Source organism: Theropithecus gelada, chromosome 4 (genome assembly GCF_003255815.1).
Source record: "Theropithecus gelada isolate Dixy chromosome 4, Tgel_1.0, whole genome shotgun sequence".
NCBI classification, from domain to species: domain Eukaryota; kingdom Metazoa; phylum Chordata; class Mammalia; order Primates; family Cercopithecidae; genus Theropithecus; species Theropithecus gelada.
In genome coordinates, this window is record NC_037671.1 from 107167740 (window position 1) to 107185778 (window position 18039).

General features: G+C 42.5%; 1 protein-coding gene across 1 annotated transcript in view; it reads right to left on the bottom strand.

Annotated features, from left to right (window-relative positions):
- Positions 1-2599: 2599 nt before the first annotated feature.
- Positions 2600-18039, bottom strand: part of C4H6orf99 (chromosome 4 C6orf99 homolog) — a 42361-nt gene continuing 26921 nt past the window's right edge. Inside the window, 3 exon segments of the mRNA XM_025383649.1 lie at positions 2600-2749; positions 2751-2797; positions 2800-2840. Coding sequence (XP_025239434.1) covers positions 2600-2749; positions 2751-2797; positions 2800-2840 — 238 coding nt within the window.

An 18039-nucleotide genomic window follows, 5' to 3' on the forward strand; every position in this document is an offset into this window, starting at 1 on the left:
TCACTGAGCACAGGGAGTGGGGCCTATGAAGTGGGTCCAGTGAACCCAACAGGTATTACTCACTGCTCTGCAATATTCATGGTGCTGGAGATACTCAGCACCCTGGGGTGTAGACTGAGGAGGAAGGGCTAGGCTGAAGGGCAATCTTTCAAAGAATGGAAGTTGTTAAGGCCTCTGGTTGCAGTGGGTGGACAGTGGGCAGAGTGAGAAAGGAGTAACAGTGATGTTAACTAGCATTTAGTAAGTACTTTCTCCATAAAAGACTCCATGTAAATCACTTTATAAGTATTGTCCCATTGCATCTTCCCCAAATGAGGTATGTACTGTATTATCCCCATTTCACAGGGAAAGAAACTAAGGTTGAAGCAAGTTACATGACCTGCCCAGGCCTCAATGGTAATAAATGGTAGAACTTAAGTCCCAGGAGTCTGGGAACAACCAAACATAAGGGAAGGGCAAAGGAGGCAGAGGCAGAAAAACGAGAAGCTCCCAAAGTGGGTGACTTTAGAGGAGGGAGGTGGCAAAGCAGCCAAGGGGCTGAGCTCTGGGCAGAAAAGGAAGGAGACTAAGCCTCGGGAGGGGCCCCAGGATGGCAGCAGAGGGGAAGACATTTCCCAGGAGCCATGAAGGCTGAAAGCAAACTGTGGGCTGATGGGGAATGAATGGGGGATGAGGAAGTGTAGACATGGAGAACATGGATGCCTTTACCAAGAAGCCGGGCTTTGGAATAAAGGTCAACAGTAACAAACCCCTTCAATGTGTAATTTCGTTGTTAGGCCAAACTGGAAGAGAGCCAAAAGCCACCAGGAGCCCAGTCCAAATGTCACCTGCCCACCACACACAGCAGGCTTCCTGTGGTACGAACTATTCACCCCAAATCAGCCTCTTCCCCAGAGCAAACGCCTACCCTGTTGGTATATTTGTAATCCCTTTCCTGCTTGCCAAGGTGCTAGAAGTAATTGTACAGGTATGAGCTGGCCAGCCATTGTGCAGCAACCCTCTATGCAGACACAGAATGTCCTGAGCACACCAGGAACTGCAGACGCCAGTGCCCCACATGACTTCTAGAACTTCCAAGTGCCCACTGACAACATCCTCCATAAATGCCCCATGAGAGCAATGCTTTTTTGCCTTGGAAACCCCTTTTATACCATCCAGTCTCTCCCAGATCCCTGACCTGAGGGATCAAGGAAAGTTGGTTTGTTTTTAGAAAGCAGCCATTCTTGACAAAATGCACACCAAGATTGGCAGCTAGCTGCATTCCAGGGCCCCCATAAGAGGCTAACTCCTCTCCTTCCAACTCCCCTACTTTCAAAGCAAGATGTAGTTTGGGGACAAAATCAGGGAAAGGAGAAACAGGATTTCTTCTCTCCCCGCCACCCGCCATCAGGCTACCAGACTTTTTAAGGGTAGAGATATGCTCAGATTTTCTCTGAGGGGTTAAATGTACAAAAAATACTTCATAAGCGTCCAACGGGATAATTATAAATTACTGGAGAAAAGCTTTTCTTTCTTCAATCCTCATAGCCCTCTTCAAAGAAATCCACAGAGCTGGAAAAATATAGGAGACAAAAGAGGTAAAGACGAATCTAGGGCAAAAACGAAGTGGAAACTTCCCAGTCATGTTCTTGAATGCTAAGCTGAGCCCTGATTCAACAAACACTTTGCATGTGATTCCTAAAATCAATCTTTTCTTTTTCACTTAAAACAACAATGCCTACAGGCTCACATTTTATAGAACAGTGGTGAAAGAGAATTGAAAATATAATTCAGACATATTTTACACCTAACTGAAAAGAACAAACATTTAGAGAAGTGGAAGTCACTGAAACAGGCCTCCCCTGTGCTTTTCTTCAAAGATTTGCTGATGTCGGCTTAGAAGTGAGTTAGAGAAAGGATTAAATACAAAGGAGGGGAGGGGTTCTCTCATCAGCCACCCATGAGAATTGGGAGTTTCGGGCTCAGGCCAGACAGGAGACTGCCCCTGCCTGGGGACCTCCACCCCGGCCACCTTTTCCCACCTGCACAGCCCCTTCCCACATCAAACTGCACTTAGGAAGGTCAATAATGGTGCTGGTGGTCACATACTCCCTAACGTTCCTGGGTTCAGTTGCTGCTATGTCTTTTTAGATGCTAATTTTATGCTTCACTCAAAGGTTTTCCAAAGAAAGAGGCTTTTAAGTAATGAAAGAATGAATGGGGTTTAAAGCCCTGGCAAGCTGATACTGATCAGTCTCTGGAAAGGTACAAAGCACGCTGTAGAACGGGTTTGGCATGTTTGCAACAGAGGAGGCGTCACTGCCACAGGAAACTTAGCAAGCGCCCATTTCCCAGTAGAGTTTATTTATCTCAAAAGGTTTCTTCCCTGTCCAGGTATTATTACCACAGGAGACTGGGAAGAATCACCAGATGAAAATGCCTACATTTAAATACTTAAGGTTCCTTGCAAAGCAAGGAAGGTTTTCTATGATTGAATTTAATATATTAGTTTCATTGTAGAACGATTTTTAACTAGTCTAGTCCGAGACTCAGAATTTTGGTTGACTTTTATACTTAAATTTACCATGGAATTTTCTTTCCATTTGTAAGATTTAAGTGTTTAACAAGTACTTGCTGGTAAAGGGGCTAACACAAGCACCGATGAGTCACACTAGAACTGTTTACACACTAAAAGGCTGAGATGGGGGAAGCGCAGAGAGGGATATTCTCTGGGGAAAATATAGAGGCTAGGATGTGCCACCCCTCGGCCGGCCGAGCAGATGGACAGCACTACTGCTGCTGTCCCAGCCACCACGGAAGTGCAGACACCCGCTTCGAGTGGTTTATCTTCACTTCTTCCTCTTAAAAAAAAAAAAAAAAATCAAATATACACAAAGACATAAAAAGTAACACAACCAGCACCTTTTACTCCCCCAACACCCAGCTTAAGAAATAAAACATGATTAAAAACAGCTCCCAGCACAACCCTAACCCTAATCTAATCTCTTCCCTCCCTTCAAGTAACAATTCCTACCCTAAATTGATTATTCTCATTTCCACGGACTTCTTTTTTTCTTTTTTTTTGAGACGGAGTTTTGCTCTTTGGTCCAGGCTGGAGTGCAGCGGCGGGATCTCAGCTCACTGCAACCTCCGCCCCCATCCCCCACCATCCCCCGGGTTCAAGCGATTCTCCCGCCTCAGCCTCCCAAGTAGCTGGGATTATAGGCGTCTGCCACCACACCTGGCTAATTTTTGTATTTTTAGGGGAGACGGGGTTTCGCCATGTTGGCCATGCTGGTCTCCAACTCCTGACCTCAGATGATCCACCCGCCTCGGCCTCCGAAAGTGCTGGGATTACAGGCGTGAGACATCGCGCCCGGCCCGTGGACTTCTTTTACAACATATGTAAACATCGCTGAACACTATGTAGGTGTAGGTGTTATAATGCACTTTTTTTTTTTTCTTTTTTGAGATGGAGTCTCGCTCTGCTGCCACACTGGAGTGCAGTGGCGTGATCTCGGCTCACTGCAACCTCCGCCTCCCACGTTCACGCCATTCTCCTGCCTCAGCCTCCCCAATAGCTGGGACTACAGGCGCCCGCCAGCACACCCAGCTAATTTTTGTATTTTTAGTAGAGACGGAGTTTCACCGTGTTGGCCAGGATGGTCTCAATCTCTTTTTTTTTTTTTTTTTTTGAGACGGAGTCTCGCTCTGTCGCCCAGGCTGGAGTGCAGTGGCCGGATCTCGGCTCACTGCAAGCTCCGCCTCCTGGGTTCACACCATTCTCCTGCCTCAGCCTCCCGAGTAGCTGGGACTACAGGCGCCTGCCACCATGCCGGGCTAATTTTTTGTATTTTTTTAGTGGAGACGGGTTTCACCATGTTAGCCAGGATGGTCTCGATCTCCTGACCTCGTGACCCGCCTGACTTGGCCTCCCAAAGTGCTAGGATTACAGGCGTGGGCCACCGTGTCCGGCCTATACTGCACATTTTTAAGCTTTATGTGCCCAAAGGTGTGTGGAGTCATAAGCAAATATTTTTTGTGGGGGTGCCTGTCTATATAAACAATTTGAGTTGCCCAAACCTGCATATTAGTACCATTCTGGCAGCCCAATCTTGTGCTATGCCATCTGCCAACAGGAACACCAGCCAACTGCGCCAGCCAACAGGAGCAATCTGCTCACAGTTCTTCCTGGAACCAAGATTTGGCACCTAAAGGCACAGCCCAGGGCTGCTAGGGGCATCTGGTCAACCTCAGGCGCTGTGCAAAGGGTGGAGAGGAAGGCTAGTCATCTGAGTCTCTGTCCAAGCTCCGCCCTAGCTCCTGAGATGTGGGACCCGCGACAGGGGCTCCATTTGCACCAGTCTAGGACCAGTACCAGTATACCACATGTGCACTTCTGAAGTTCACATTTACCATTCAACATTGTATGAATTATCCATGTTGACAACGACAGCTCTAGCTCATTCACTTGCACCGTTACTTAGCATTCCATTATATAGACAATTTATTTATTCATTCTTCTGATAATGGACATTTTGTTTGTTTCCAATTTCCTACTATAAAAGAATTCAAGTGGTGTCATTCACCTGGGCTAATACCCGAGCTTCGTTGTCCCACGCCAAGGAAATCAAGGACGCCACATATGGAGTGAAGTTGACAGTGGTGGTTTAATAGGCGAAAGAAAGAGAAATGCTCTCTCCTGCAGATAGAGGGAGTCCAGAGCGGGTCTTCAGGTCCGCAGTGAAGTGCAGGAGGTTTTATAGATGAGCTTGAGGAGGCGGTGTCTGATTTACCTAGGGCACAAAAGATTGGTCAAACCAGTTGTGTCATTTGCATACCTCACGAAGAACTGGTTAGGACTGGGTGTTCCATTTGCATAGCGTGCAAAGAAGCTGGCTGCCCCACCCTAATCTTTTACTGTGCAGATGGGTTCTCTACCTGGGGGGTGCCAAGTTGCCTGCTTCTTTACTGCACACGTGGTGACAAAGAAAAGGGAAGATGGAGTCTCTATACTGAATATACCTGGTCCTGAGGTAGCCTTTTCCTGTTGGCACAGCTGCCAGCATTCACCCATATAAGCTTCCAGCTTGCTTATCTGTGTTTGCAGCTTGATTTTACAGGCTGCTCTTTGTTAGAAAAGAAATGATTTGGGGGCTGCTTTTTGTTTAAAAGGCAGCCTTACCAAGGACTCCTTTACCCTCACTATCTGCCTAAATAATTTCTTTTTAGCTCCTGTATCCGCATGATACATTAGATATTCTTCGACATGTTTCCTGCCATGTGCAAGGATTTGTCTGCAGTGCATACCTAAAAAGGGAATTATTGCATCTTATCGTATGTGTATTTTCAACTTTATTACATATTTTCAACTTATTCTACCAAGCGATTACCAATTTATATGATCATTACTGTAAATTGTTTCATAGCCACATCAATTGTTGGTATTATCACCCTGAAATAATCAAACAGGTTAGAATCTAATTTTAAAAGACTTTATTCAAATGCAAAGTTTGAGAATAGTCCACCAGGAAACCAACTCTAAGGAATGGAGTTGGCAGTTCAAAGTAAGAAAGTTAAGGTTTCGTTTATATATAGGGAGAGACAGAGTAGATTTAGCAAGATTACAACAGTTTTCATACAAGGTGGTACATAGTTATAGCACTTTGATGGTAGGCAGTGTTTGTGGGAATGCTACATTTAGCATTTTTTTTTATATCTATAAAGGGTATAATAGTGATGGTTTTGTCATCTGCGATCAGCAAAGCAGGACAACAAAGGGGACGTTAATCAATAACAAAGGCCATTAATTAGGCAAGCAGGAGGTTGTTGTTCCTGGTGTCATTTAATTGTCTCTAGTTATTGTACAGAACAAGAAAAATAAGAAAGTAAGTTAATCCATAATCTGAGAAACAGAAGTTGTAATCATATATGATCTGAGTCATGACTCAGATCACAGTCACATCTCTCTCAGTGCTTAAAGTGTTTTGGGATTCCAACAGCTTTTAAGCTATATTTATTTTCACATTATCATCAGATTTAAAATTTTAGCCAAGCCGAAGGGTGTGAAACAGTATTTCACTATGGTTTTAATGTCCATTTTCCTGATTACTAGTAACTTTTTCTATGTTCATTTACTATTTTGTTTTTTCCTTTAGGGAATTGCCTTTTTCTATTGGGTTATCTGTCTTTTTAATAGTAGGTCTCCATATATTTTGGCTACTTTATAAAATCTACTACTAATATTTATGAGCAAAATATGTTGCATATATCTTGTGGTAGTCCATTTGTTCTTTTAAGAACACCTGAGACTGGGTGATTTATAAAAAAACAGAAGGGTGTCTGGGCCAATGGTTCTGCAGGCTATACAAGCATGGCACCAACATCTGCTCAGCTTCTGGTGAGGCCTCAGGAAGCTTACAATCATGGCAGAAGGTAAAGGAGGAGCAGGCAATACCACATGGCAAGAGCAGGAGCAAGAAAGATGGTGGGGGTGGGTTCAACACTCTAAACAACTAGATCTCACAGGAACTAAGAGTGAGAACTCACTTATCACCAAGGGGATGATGCTAAACCATTCATGAGGGATCCGTCCCCGTGATCCAGTCACCTCCCACCAGGCCCAACTTCCAACATGGGAATTGAATTTCAACCTGAGATTTGGTGGGAAAAAGACATTCAAACTATATGATACCTTCTCAGAGTCAATAGCTTATTTTTTTTACTGTTTGTGTCTTTGGAGCACAGTTTTAAAATTTAGTATCAGTGAAGTTATCAAATTGTTGTTTACACTTTTTGTTACTTATAAGAAATATTTCCCTAACCTGAGATCATAAGCATTTTCTTCTAAAAGTGCAAAACTTTTATCTTTCCTATTTAGATCTTCAGCCAACCCTGGAATTGATTTTTGTTTGTAATGTGAACATTCAGCTTTATTTTTTTCCCATATGAATAACCAATTGTCTGGACACCATTCTTTGCCACTGATCTTCCATGGCACTCTGATGTTTTTCAATTTCTATACAGGCATGGGCATTTTTCTGTGCTTTCTGCTCTAAACCATTTATCTATTTTTCTGTGCCTTCATCAATACCACTCTGAATTATTAGACCTTTATAATAAGTAGTTATACCTGGTAAACCCAAACGTTGTGCGTCTTTGAAACTAGTTATTCTTGTCTATGTTTTTCTACTGAAATGTAAAACCAGCTTGTCAAGGTCCAAGAAAAATCCTGTTTGAATTTTAATTAGAATTGCAATTCAATTGCAATTGAATTCACAGATTAATTTAGAGAACTGACATCTGTATGAAATTGTGTCTTCCTATCTACTTGCCTGGAATATATTTTTTCATCCTCTTTCAACATTTTGTTATCTCTTATAAATAGCATATATGTAGACTTGTCAAAAATCAACCTGAAAATCTCTTTGTCTCAGCATTTTGCAGATGTTACTCTTCCACTGACTTCTTGCTTCCATTGTTAATGTTGAGAAATCTGCCATTAATCTTACTGTTGTGCCTTCATAAGTCGTTTGTCTTTTCCCTGTGGCTGCCCACAGTTCTCTTTTTCTTTAGTGACCTCAGTAACACTATAATGTGTTAAGGTGTTCATTTGTTTTACTTATTGAGCTTGGGATTCGCTATTATTTCTGAATCTAAGGATATGTAACTTTAAGCAATTCTGAAAAACTCGCAGACATTATCTTGTTGAAAATCACCTTTTACCTGTTCTTTCTGTTCTCTCCTTATTAAATTTTCATTAGAAGCAGGTTAGATCCCCTCATTCTATCTTCCATGTCTCTTAACTCCTGCCATTTCCCCATCACTTTGTCTCTCCATGCTGTGTTCTAGAAAATTTTTTCAGCTTTAATCCAGTTAATGCCATATCAATTCTTTCTTTAGCTATGTCAAATCTACGATTCATTCATTGGTTCGTTGGGGTTTTAAAATATATATTTTTTTCTTAGAAGTTCTATTTAGTACTTTTTAAAATCTGCCTAAAACTGATCTGTGCTATTAGAGGTGGCTGGGCACAGTGGCTCACACCTGTATCCCAGCACTTTGGGAGGCCGAGGCAGGCGGATCACAAGGTCAGGAGATTGAGACCATCCTGGCTAACACAGTGAAACCCCGTCTCTACTAAAAGTACAAAAAAGTAGCCGGACATGGTGGTGGGCACCTGTAGTCCCAGCTACTAGGGAGGCTGAGGCAGGAGAATGGTGTGAGCCTGGGAGGTGGAGCTTGCAGTGAGCCGAGATCACACCACTGCACTCTAGCCTGGGTGACAGAGTAAGACTCCGTCTCAAAAGAAAAAAAAAAAAAAAAAAAAAAATACTGATCTGTGCTACTAGAGGTTAGGATAGTACTTACCCTTGTGAGGGGTATGGGTAATACCTGGAAGGAAACATGGGGACGGGGGACCTGGGGATGTTAGTAATGTTTCAGGTTTTTTTATGGGTGCTAGTTAGATGTGTTCCAATTGTGAAAATCCATCAAGCTATATGCTTATAATTTGTATATTTTTTGCATGTATATGATTATATTATATAATATCTCTTGCTCTTTTCTTATATTTTTAAATGTAATCAAACATTTTAGGCATATTTGTTTTATATTATGCATTTGATAAACCCATTATCTTAAGTTCTTAGGAGTTCTTGCTGACTCTTATGGTAGCTTGTTTCTTCATGTATTTTTTTTTAATTTGGAGTGAAAGTTTATGTTCAGCTAGGACTTATCTGTGGGAATTCTATAAGGTCTAGGTTGAGACTGTGTCCCTCCAGGAAGGATCTGCATTGCTTCTGTCAGATGTCCAGAACTGGAACCAACTCGGGATCATAGAATTAACTTCTAAAACCACTCGGTGTAGATTCAAATCCCAGATCCAAAACCCCTTTGAGTGAAGATGTGGCGTTATACATCTGTGGAAGCTGCTTTTTTTTCTCCACACAGGGCACAGGCAAAGATAAGTTTTTGTTATTTCTCTTTGCTAAAAGTCAGATTTTGTTTCCTTTATTCAATCCATTCTTTTCCTAAGGATGTAGCTTTTTGAGTGTCTTGGTACTATATGGAGTTTTCAGTTTCAACTTCCTAATTTGCAACCCCTTCGCCCCCACCAAGGCATTTATCTACCAGGCACAGATGCCAGTTCAGCATCCAGGTCATCAAGACTGACAAATATCCCCAGCACAGCAGTGGCTTCAATATTAGTTTACAACTCCAGTTTCGTTCCACTGTGACCACTGGGAATCTCCTTGATATTCTTCTGATCTGCTACAAGTATGTAAAAACATATTTGTTACATTAAAGCTCGGATTTTGAGGTATTTTACATTTGGTCTATTTTCACTTTTGTTGTTGTTTGTCTGTTGTGATGGTAGCAGAGGTTCCATAACAGTAGCTTAGTGTGTCTTGGGAGCAGGGCACAGAGCACTCTGGTTTTTGCTGTGAAGCTCTAGCAGACCTAGCAAGGAACAGTCTAGTATCTAGAATGAAGCTGCCTGGAGCAGAAGTAGCAGCTTTCCTGAGCCACTAGTTCTAAGGTGCGGTTCTCAGAGTCATTCTTGGAAGCCCAGCTTAGATCCTGCTCCTCCAGCCCTTTCAGTGATTTTGTAAAAAGCTAATTTCCTTTGACAAAGCTCCTTCTCCTTAAAATAAGAAGAGTGGTTTCTGTTATCTCCAACTAAACCCTGCCTTACACAGACATCAAAAGTCTTAAGACAAAAGAAATGATTAATAAATGTAACAGGTTTTAACCAAATTTGTCAGTGAATAAATACAAATTACAATAAGATTTTTAAAAGTTTTTCCATTTATTATTTTTAGAAGAGATATTTCCACTTATAACATTGGCAAAATTCAAAATATAATAACCAGGCAGGGAGCAGTGGCTCACGCCTGTAATCCCAGCACTTTGGGAGGCCTAGGTGGATGGATCACCTGAGGTCAGGAGTTTGAGACCAGCCTGACCAACATAGCGAAACCCCATCTCTACTAAAAATATAAAAATTAGCCAGGGGTGGTGGTGGGCGCCTGTAATCACAGCTACTTGGGAGGCTGAGGCAGGAGAATTGCTTGAACCTGGGAGGCGGAGGTTTCAGTAAGCCGAGATCACGTCATTGCACTTCAGCCTGGGTGACAACAGCGAAACTCCATCTCAAAATATATATATATGTGTGTGTGTGTGTGTGTGTGTGTGTGTGTATACACACACACACACACACATATATATACACACACACACACACACACACACATATATATAAAATAACCAGTGATGGCAAAAACTTGAGGAAGCAGAGACGCTCTCCTCCACTGCTGCCGATAAAATTAGCACAAGCTTTCTCAATAACAAAGTTTTAAACATGCATCCGACCTTTGACCTAGTGATTCTATTCCCAAAAGTTTATTCTAAAGGAATAATTAAGGATCTGTAGTAAGACTTTATGGTAAGAATGTTCAGTGAATTACTATCTATAATTTTTTTAATGAAGTTAACTCATGTCTTACTTGTTCCTGCTGGTATAATAAAATATCACAGGCAGGGTACATTATAAATAATGTAAGTTGGTAGGGCATGATGGCTCACACCTGTAATCCCAGCACTTTGAGAGGCCGAGGCAGGCGGATCACTTGGGGTCAAGAGTTCAAGACCAGCCTGACCAACATGATGAAACTCCGTCTCTGTTGAAAATACAAAATTAGCCGGCTGTAGTGGAATGCACCTGTAATCCCAGCTACTCGGGAGGCTGAGGCAGGAGAATCACTTGAACTCGGGAGGCGGAGATTGCCGTGAGCCGAGATTGCGCCATTGCACTCCAGCGTGGGCAAAAAGAGCAAAACTCTGTCTCAAAAAAAGAAAAAATAATAATATAAGTTGACTTTTTCACAGTTGTGGTGTCTGGAAAGTCTAAGATCAAGGCACTAGCAGATGCCAAGATGGCACCTTGCTGCTGTGCCCTCACATGGTTTGAAGGGACAAAGGCTGTATCTTCATATGTTGTAAAGGGAAAAAGGGCAAAGGGGCCCTTGAACTTCTTTCATAAGGGCACTAATCCCACTCATGAGAGCAGAGCATTCATGACTTAATCACTTCCCCAAAAGCCCCACCTCTTAAAACTATCCCATTGGGTATTAGCTTTTAGTGTATGAACTTTGGAGAGACACAAACATTCAAACCATAGCTCCTCACATTGAACAGCTGAAGGCTGGTCTAATACAATATGGCACATGCATAAAATACAAAATTATACAGACTTTATAAAACCTGTAGTAGAGAAGGTAGAGCACAGTTCGTCCCCCTTGCCGGAACACCAATTTTAACAAGCATCTGCACACAAAAAAGCACCGTCACAAGAACCACAAAAGTCAGGGAAGCAATCACAGTACCTGGTTTTAACTTCATATCCCTAAAAGGGCCATGGAAGAGGCTCGGAAAGACGGTCTTGAATCACTGACGCCACCCCTCTCCCACCCCCGGCAGCAGCCATATGGCACAGAGAGAGGATCTGTGCACTTTGGGGAAGGGAGAGCACAGCAACTGGGGGACTTCACACTGAACTCAGTACTGCCACATCACAAAAGAGAATAAAGCTGTGCTGGGCTCAGCCAGTGCCTGAGCATGGAGGGAGCATTTGCACCAGCCCTAGCCAGAGGGGAATTGCCCATCCCAGTGGTTAGAACCTGAGTTTTTTGGCAGGCTCCAAAAAACTGTGGGCTGAAGTGCTCTGTGCTCCTAGGTACCACCTAGGCCACAGTGGAGTAGAGCGACGAGCAGGCTCCTGAAGTTTCCAAGTCCAGGCCTAGGCTCTTGGACATTTCTGGACCTGTCCTGGGCCAGAGGGGTACCCACTGCCCTGAAGGGTGAGTCCCAGGCCTGGCAGCATTCACCACACTCTGACAGATGAACCCTTGGGCTTTAGGTGAATATCTCTGGTTGACTGGCAGAACCCGCTCTGGACCAGTGGTGGTGGTGGCCACATGGAGAGGCTCCTCTCCCTGTGGAAAGGGCAGGGAAGCGTGAGAAGGACTTTGTATTGTGGTCTGAGTGCTAGCCTAGCCACAGTAGAACAGAACATCAGGTAAATTGCTAAGGTTTTTTACTCCTATCCCTGGCTCCCAGACAGCATTTCTGGACATGCCCAGGGCCTGGGGGAACTTGCTGCCCTGAAGGGAAGGGTCTTGGGCAAGACCTGGTGCTGTGCTGACTTCAGGTCTGACCCAATGTAGTCCCAGTGGTGATGGCCACGGGGGTGCCTGCATCACCACACTCCCAGTTCCACATGACTCATCACAGAGTGAGAAACCCATGTGTTTGGTAAAAAATAAGGGAAAAGAAGAAGAGTCTCCGTCTGGTAATCCAGAGAATTTTTCTGGATTTTATCCAGGACCACCAAGGTGGTATCTTTCTGAGTCTGCAAAAACTACTACATTACTGGGCTTGGGGCCTAAGTCCTTTCAAATAACTGGGAAGCCTTCCCAAGGAGGATGGGCACAAACAAGCCCAGACGGTGAAGGCTACAATAAATACCTAATTCTTCAATGCCCAGACACCAACAAAAATCTACAAGCATCAGCACCATCCAGGAAAACACAACCTTCCCAAATGAACTATATAAGTCAGCAGGGACCAATCCTGAATAAACAGAGAAATATGACCTTAAAGACAGAATTCAAAATAGCTGTTTTGAAACTTAAAGAAATTCAAAATAACACAGAGAAGGAATTCTATCACATAAATTTAACAAAGAGGATGAAATAATTTAAAAGAATCGAGAAATTCTAGAGTTGAAAAATGCAATTGACATGCTGAAGAATGCATCCGTCTCTTAATAGCAGAATTAATCAAGCAGAAGAATTAGTGAGCTTGAAGACAGGCTATTTGAAAATACACAGTCAGATAACACAGAGACAAAAGAAAACAGAATAAAAGGCCAGGTGCGGTGGCTCATGCCTGTAATCCCAGCACTTTGGGAGGCCGAGGTGGGCGGATCATGAGGTCAAGAGTTTGAGACCAGCCTGGCCAACATACTGAAACTCCGTCTCTACTAAAAATACAAAAATTAGCCAGGGACATGATGGCACATGCCTATAGTCCCAGCTACTTGGGAGGCTGAGGCAGGGGGATCGCTTGAACCTGGGAGGCGGAGGTTGCAGTGAGTTGAGATTGTGCCACCGCACTCCAGCCTGGGTGACAGAGTGACACTCCGTCTCAAAAAAAAAAAAAAAGAATAAAAAACAATGAAGTATGCCTACCAGATCTAGAAAATAGCTTCAAAAGGGCAAATCTAAGTTATAGGCCTTAAAGAGGAGGTAGAGGAAGAGCTAGTGGTAGAATATTTATTCAAAGGGATAATAACAGAGAACTTCCCAAACCTACAGAAAGATACCAACATTCAAATACAAGAAGGTTATAGAACAGCAAGCAGATTTAACCCAAAGAAGACTACTTCACGGTATTTAATAATCTAACTCCCAAATAATCAAGAATAAAGAAAGGATCCTAAAAGAAGGAAGAAAAACAAACAAACAACAATAACAACAAAAAAAAACCAGTAACATACAATGCAGCTCCAGTCTGGCAGCAGACTTTTCAGTGGAAACATTACAGGCCAGGCGAGAATGGCATGATATATTTAAAGTGCTAAAGGAAAAACTTTCTTTTTCTTTTTTTTTCTTTTTTTTTGAGATAGCGTCTCACTGTGTCGCCCAGGCTGGAGTGCAGTGGTGTGATCTCGGCTCACTGCAAGCTCCGCCTCCCGGGTTCATGCCATTCTCCTGCCTCAGTCTCCCAAGTAGCTAGGACTACAGGCACCCACCACCATGTCCAGCTCATATTTCTTTTTTTTTTTTTTTGTATTTTTAGTAGAGACAGGGTTTCACCGTGTTAGCCACGACGGTCTTGATCTCCTGACTTCATGATCCACCAGCCTTGGCCTCCCAAAGTGCTGGGATTACAGGTGTGAGCCACTGCACCCGGCCAGGAAAAATTTTTTATAATAGTATTTCCAGTGAAAATATCCTTCGAGCATGAAGGAGAAGTAAAGATATTCACAGACAAACAAAAGCTGAGGGATTACATCAACATCATACTTGTCCTATAAGAAATGCTAAAGGGATTTTTTCAATCTAAAAGAAAAAGATGTTAATGAGCATAAAGGAATCATCTGAAGGTAAAAATCTCACTGGGAATAGTAGGCACATAGAAAAACACAGAATAATATAATGCTGAAATTGTGATGCATGAACTACTCATCTTAAGTAGAAAGACTAAATGATGAACCAATCAAAAATAACTTTTCAAGGCATAGAAAGTACAATAAGCCATAAAGGAAAATAACAAAAAGTTAAAAAGCATGGGGTTGGCCAGGCATGGGGGCTCACGCCTGTAATCCCAGCACTTTGGGAGGCTTAGGTGGGCAGATCTCGAGGTCAGGAATTCGAGACCAGCCTGGACAACACGGTGAAACCCCATTTCTACTAAAAATACAAAAAGTAGCCAGGTATGGTGGAGAGCACTTGTAATCCTAGCTACTCAGGAGGCTGAGACAGGAGAATCATTTGAACCCAGAAGGCAGAGGTTGCAGCAAGCCAAGATCGCAGAACTGTACACCAGCCCAGGCAACAGTGCAAGACTCCGTCTCAAACAAAACAAAACAAAACAAAGGCAGGGGAATGAAGTTAAACTGTAGAGTTTTTTTTTTTTTTTTTTTTTGAGATGGAGTCTTGCTCTGTCACCCACGCTGGAAGGCAGCGGCACGATCTCAGCTCACTGCAACCTCCACCTCCCAGGTTCAAGTGATTCTCCTGCCTCAGCCTCCTGAGTAGCTGGGATTACAGGCACATGCCACCACGCCTAGCTAATTTTTGTATTTTTAGTAGAGATGGAGTTTCACCATGTTAGCCAGGCTGGTCTTGAACTCCTGACCTCGTGATCTGCCCACCTCGACCTCCCAAAGTGCTGGGATTACAGGCGTGAGCCACCACACCCAACCTAAACTGTAGAGTTTATGTTAGTATTTATTTGCATGTTTGTTTATGCAATAGGTGTTATCATCTATATCATGGGCTATAATATAGTATTTGCAAGCCTCATGGTAATTTCAAATAAAAAAACATACAATGGATATACAAAAAGTAAAAAGCAAAAAACTGAAGTGCATCACCAGAGAAAAAGATAGGAAGAAAAGAAGGAAGAGAAGATAGCAAAACAACCAGAAAACAAATAACAAAATGGTAGGAGTAAATCTCTACTTATCAATAACACTGAATTTTTTTTTTTTTTTTTTTTTTGAGATAGAGTCCTGCTCTGTCACCCAGGCTGGAATTGCAGTGGTGCAGTGTAGGCTCACTGCAACCTCTGCCTCCTGAACTCAAACCATTCTCATGCCTCAGCCTCCTGAGTAGCTGGGATTACAGGCGCGTGCCACCACACCTGGCTCATTTTTTTATTTTTAGTAGAGACAGTTTCACCATGTTGGCCAGGCTGGTCTCAAACTCCTGACCTCAGGTGATCCACCTGCCTCAGTCTCCCAACATGCTGGGATTACAGGTGTGAGCCACCACACCTGGCCAGAATATTAACAAACGAAACTCTCCAATTGGAGTGGGGCCAGGCATGGTGGCTCATGCCTGTAATCTCAGCATTTCAAGAGGACCAGGCAGATGGATAACTTAAAGCAGGAGTTCCAGACCAGCCTGGCCAACAGGGTGAAACCCCGTCTCTACTAAAAATACAAAAATTAGCTGAATGTGATCGTGCGTGCCTGTAATCCCAGCTACTTGGGAGGCTGAGACATGAGAATTGTTTGAATCTGGGAGGCAGAGGTTGCAGTGAGCCAAGATTGTGGCACTACACTCCAGTCTGGGCAATAGAGCAAGACTCTGTCTCAAAAAAAAAAAAAAAGACAGAGTAGGCTGGGCACAGTGGTTCACACCTGTAATCTTAGACCTTTGGGAAGCCAAAGTAGGAGGATCACTTGAGGCCAGGAGTACACAGGCAACATAGTGAGACCATGTCTCTACAATTTTTTTTTTTTTTTTCTGGAGAACTGAGTCTCGCTCTGTCACCCAGCCTGGAGTGCAGTAGCACGATCTCGGCTCACTGCAACCTCCGCCTCCCAGGTTCAAGCAATTCTCCTGCTTCAGCCTCTCAAGTAGCTGGAATTAAAGGCACCTGCCACCATGCCCAGCTAATTTTTGTATTTTTAGTAGAGACAGGGTTTCACCATGTTGGCCAGGCTGGTCTCGAACTCCTGACCTCAGGTGATTTGCCTACTTCGGCCTCCCAAAGTGCTGGGATTACAGGCGTGAGCCACCATGCCCAGCAACAAAAATTTGTTTAAAAAATAGCTAGGCATGTCAGCACACACCTATAGTCCCAGCTTCTTGGGAAGCTGAGGTGGGAAAATTGCTTGAGCTTGGGATGTCAAGGCTGCAGTGACCTGTGATCATGTCACTGCACTCCAGCTTGGGAGACAGGTAAGACCCTGTCCTTAAAAAAGAAAAAGACATAGAGTGGCTGAATGGATGAAAAAAACAAGACCCAGTGATCTGTTGCCTACAAGAAACATACTTCATCAATAAAGATACACATAGACTGAAAATTAAGGGATAGAAAAGGATGTTTCATGCCAATGAAAACCAAAGAAGAGCAGGAGTAGCTACACTCATATCAGACAGAATAAGTTTCAAGACAAAAACTGTAAGAAGAGACAAAGCAATCATTGTATAATAATAAAGGGGTCAGCCAGGCATGGTGGCTCATGCATGTAATCCCAGCACTTTGGGAGGCTGAGGTGGGTGGATCACCTGAGGTCAGGAGTTCAAGACCAGCCTGGCCAACTCATTCAACCCATGGTGAAACCCATCTCCACTAAAAATACAAAAAATAAATAACCTAACAATGCATTTTTTAAAAACTAGAAAAGCAAGAGCCAGCCAAACCCAAAATTAGTAGAAGAAAAGAAATAATAAAGAGGAGAAATAAATAAAATTTAAAATAAAATAATACAATCAACAAAACAAAATGCTGGTTTTTTGAAAAGATAAACAAAATTGACAAATCGTTAGCCAGACTAAGAAAAAGAAGAGAGAAGACATCAAATAAAGAAAATCAGAGATGAAAAAGAAGACATTACAAAAGATACTGCAGAAATTCAAAGGATCATTAGTGACTACTATGAACAACTATATGCCAATGAATTGGAAAATCTAGAAGAAATGGATAACTTTCTAGACATATACAACCTATCAAATTGAAACATGAAGAAATCCACAATTTGAACAGACCAATAACAAGTAATAAGATTGAAGCTGTAATAAAAAGTCTCCCAGTAAAGAAAAGCCCAAGATGGTTTCACTGTTGAATTCTGCTAAACATTTAAAGAAGAACTAATACCAACTCTGATCAAACTGTTCTAAAAAATACAGAAGGAGGGAATACTTCCAAACTCATTCTACAAGACCAGTATTATCCTGATATCCAAACTAGACAAAGACACATCAAAAAAGGAAAACTATAGGCCACTTTCTCTTATGAATATCAATGCAAAAATCAACAAAACTAAATTCAAAACAAAATTTGCTTTACTAGCAAACCAAATTCAATAATACATTTAAAAGATTATTCATCATGACGAAGTGGGATTTATTCCAGGGAGGCAAGGATAGTTCAACATACGCAAATCAATTAATGTGATACATCGTATCAACAGAATGAAGGACAAAAGCCATGTGATCATATCAATCATATGATCAAAAACTATACGATCAAACCATATGATGCTGAAAAAGCATTAGGTAAGGTTCAACATCCCTTCACGATAAAAACCCTCAAAAGACTGGGCATAGAAGAAACATATGTCAACGTAATAAAAGCCATATATGACAAACCCATAGCTACTATCATACTGAATGGGCAAAAACTGAAAGCCTTTCCTCTTAGATCTGGAACATGACAAGGATGCCCATTTTCACCACTGTTATTCGACATAGTACTGGAGGTCCTAGCTAGAGCCATCAGGCAAGAGAAAGACATAGGGCAGGCGCAGTGGCTCACTCC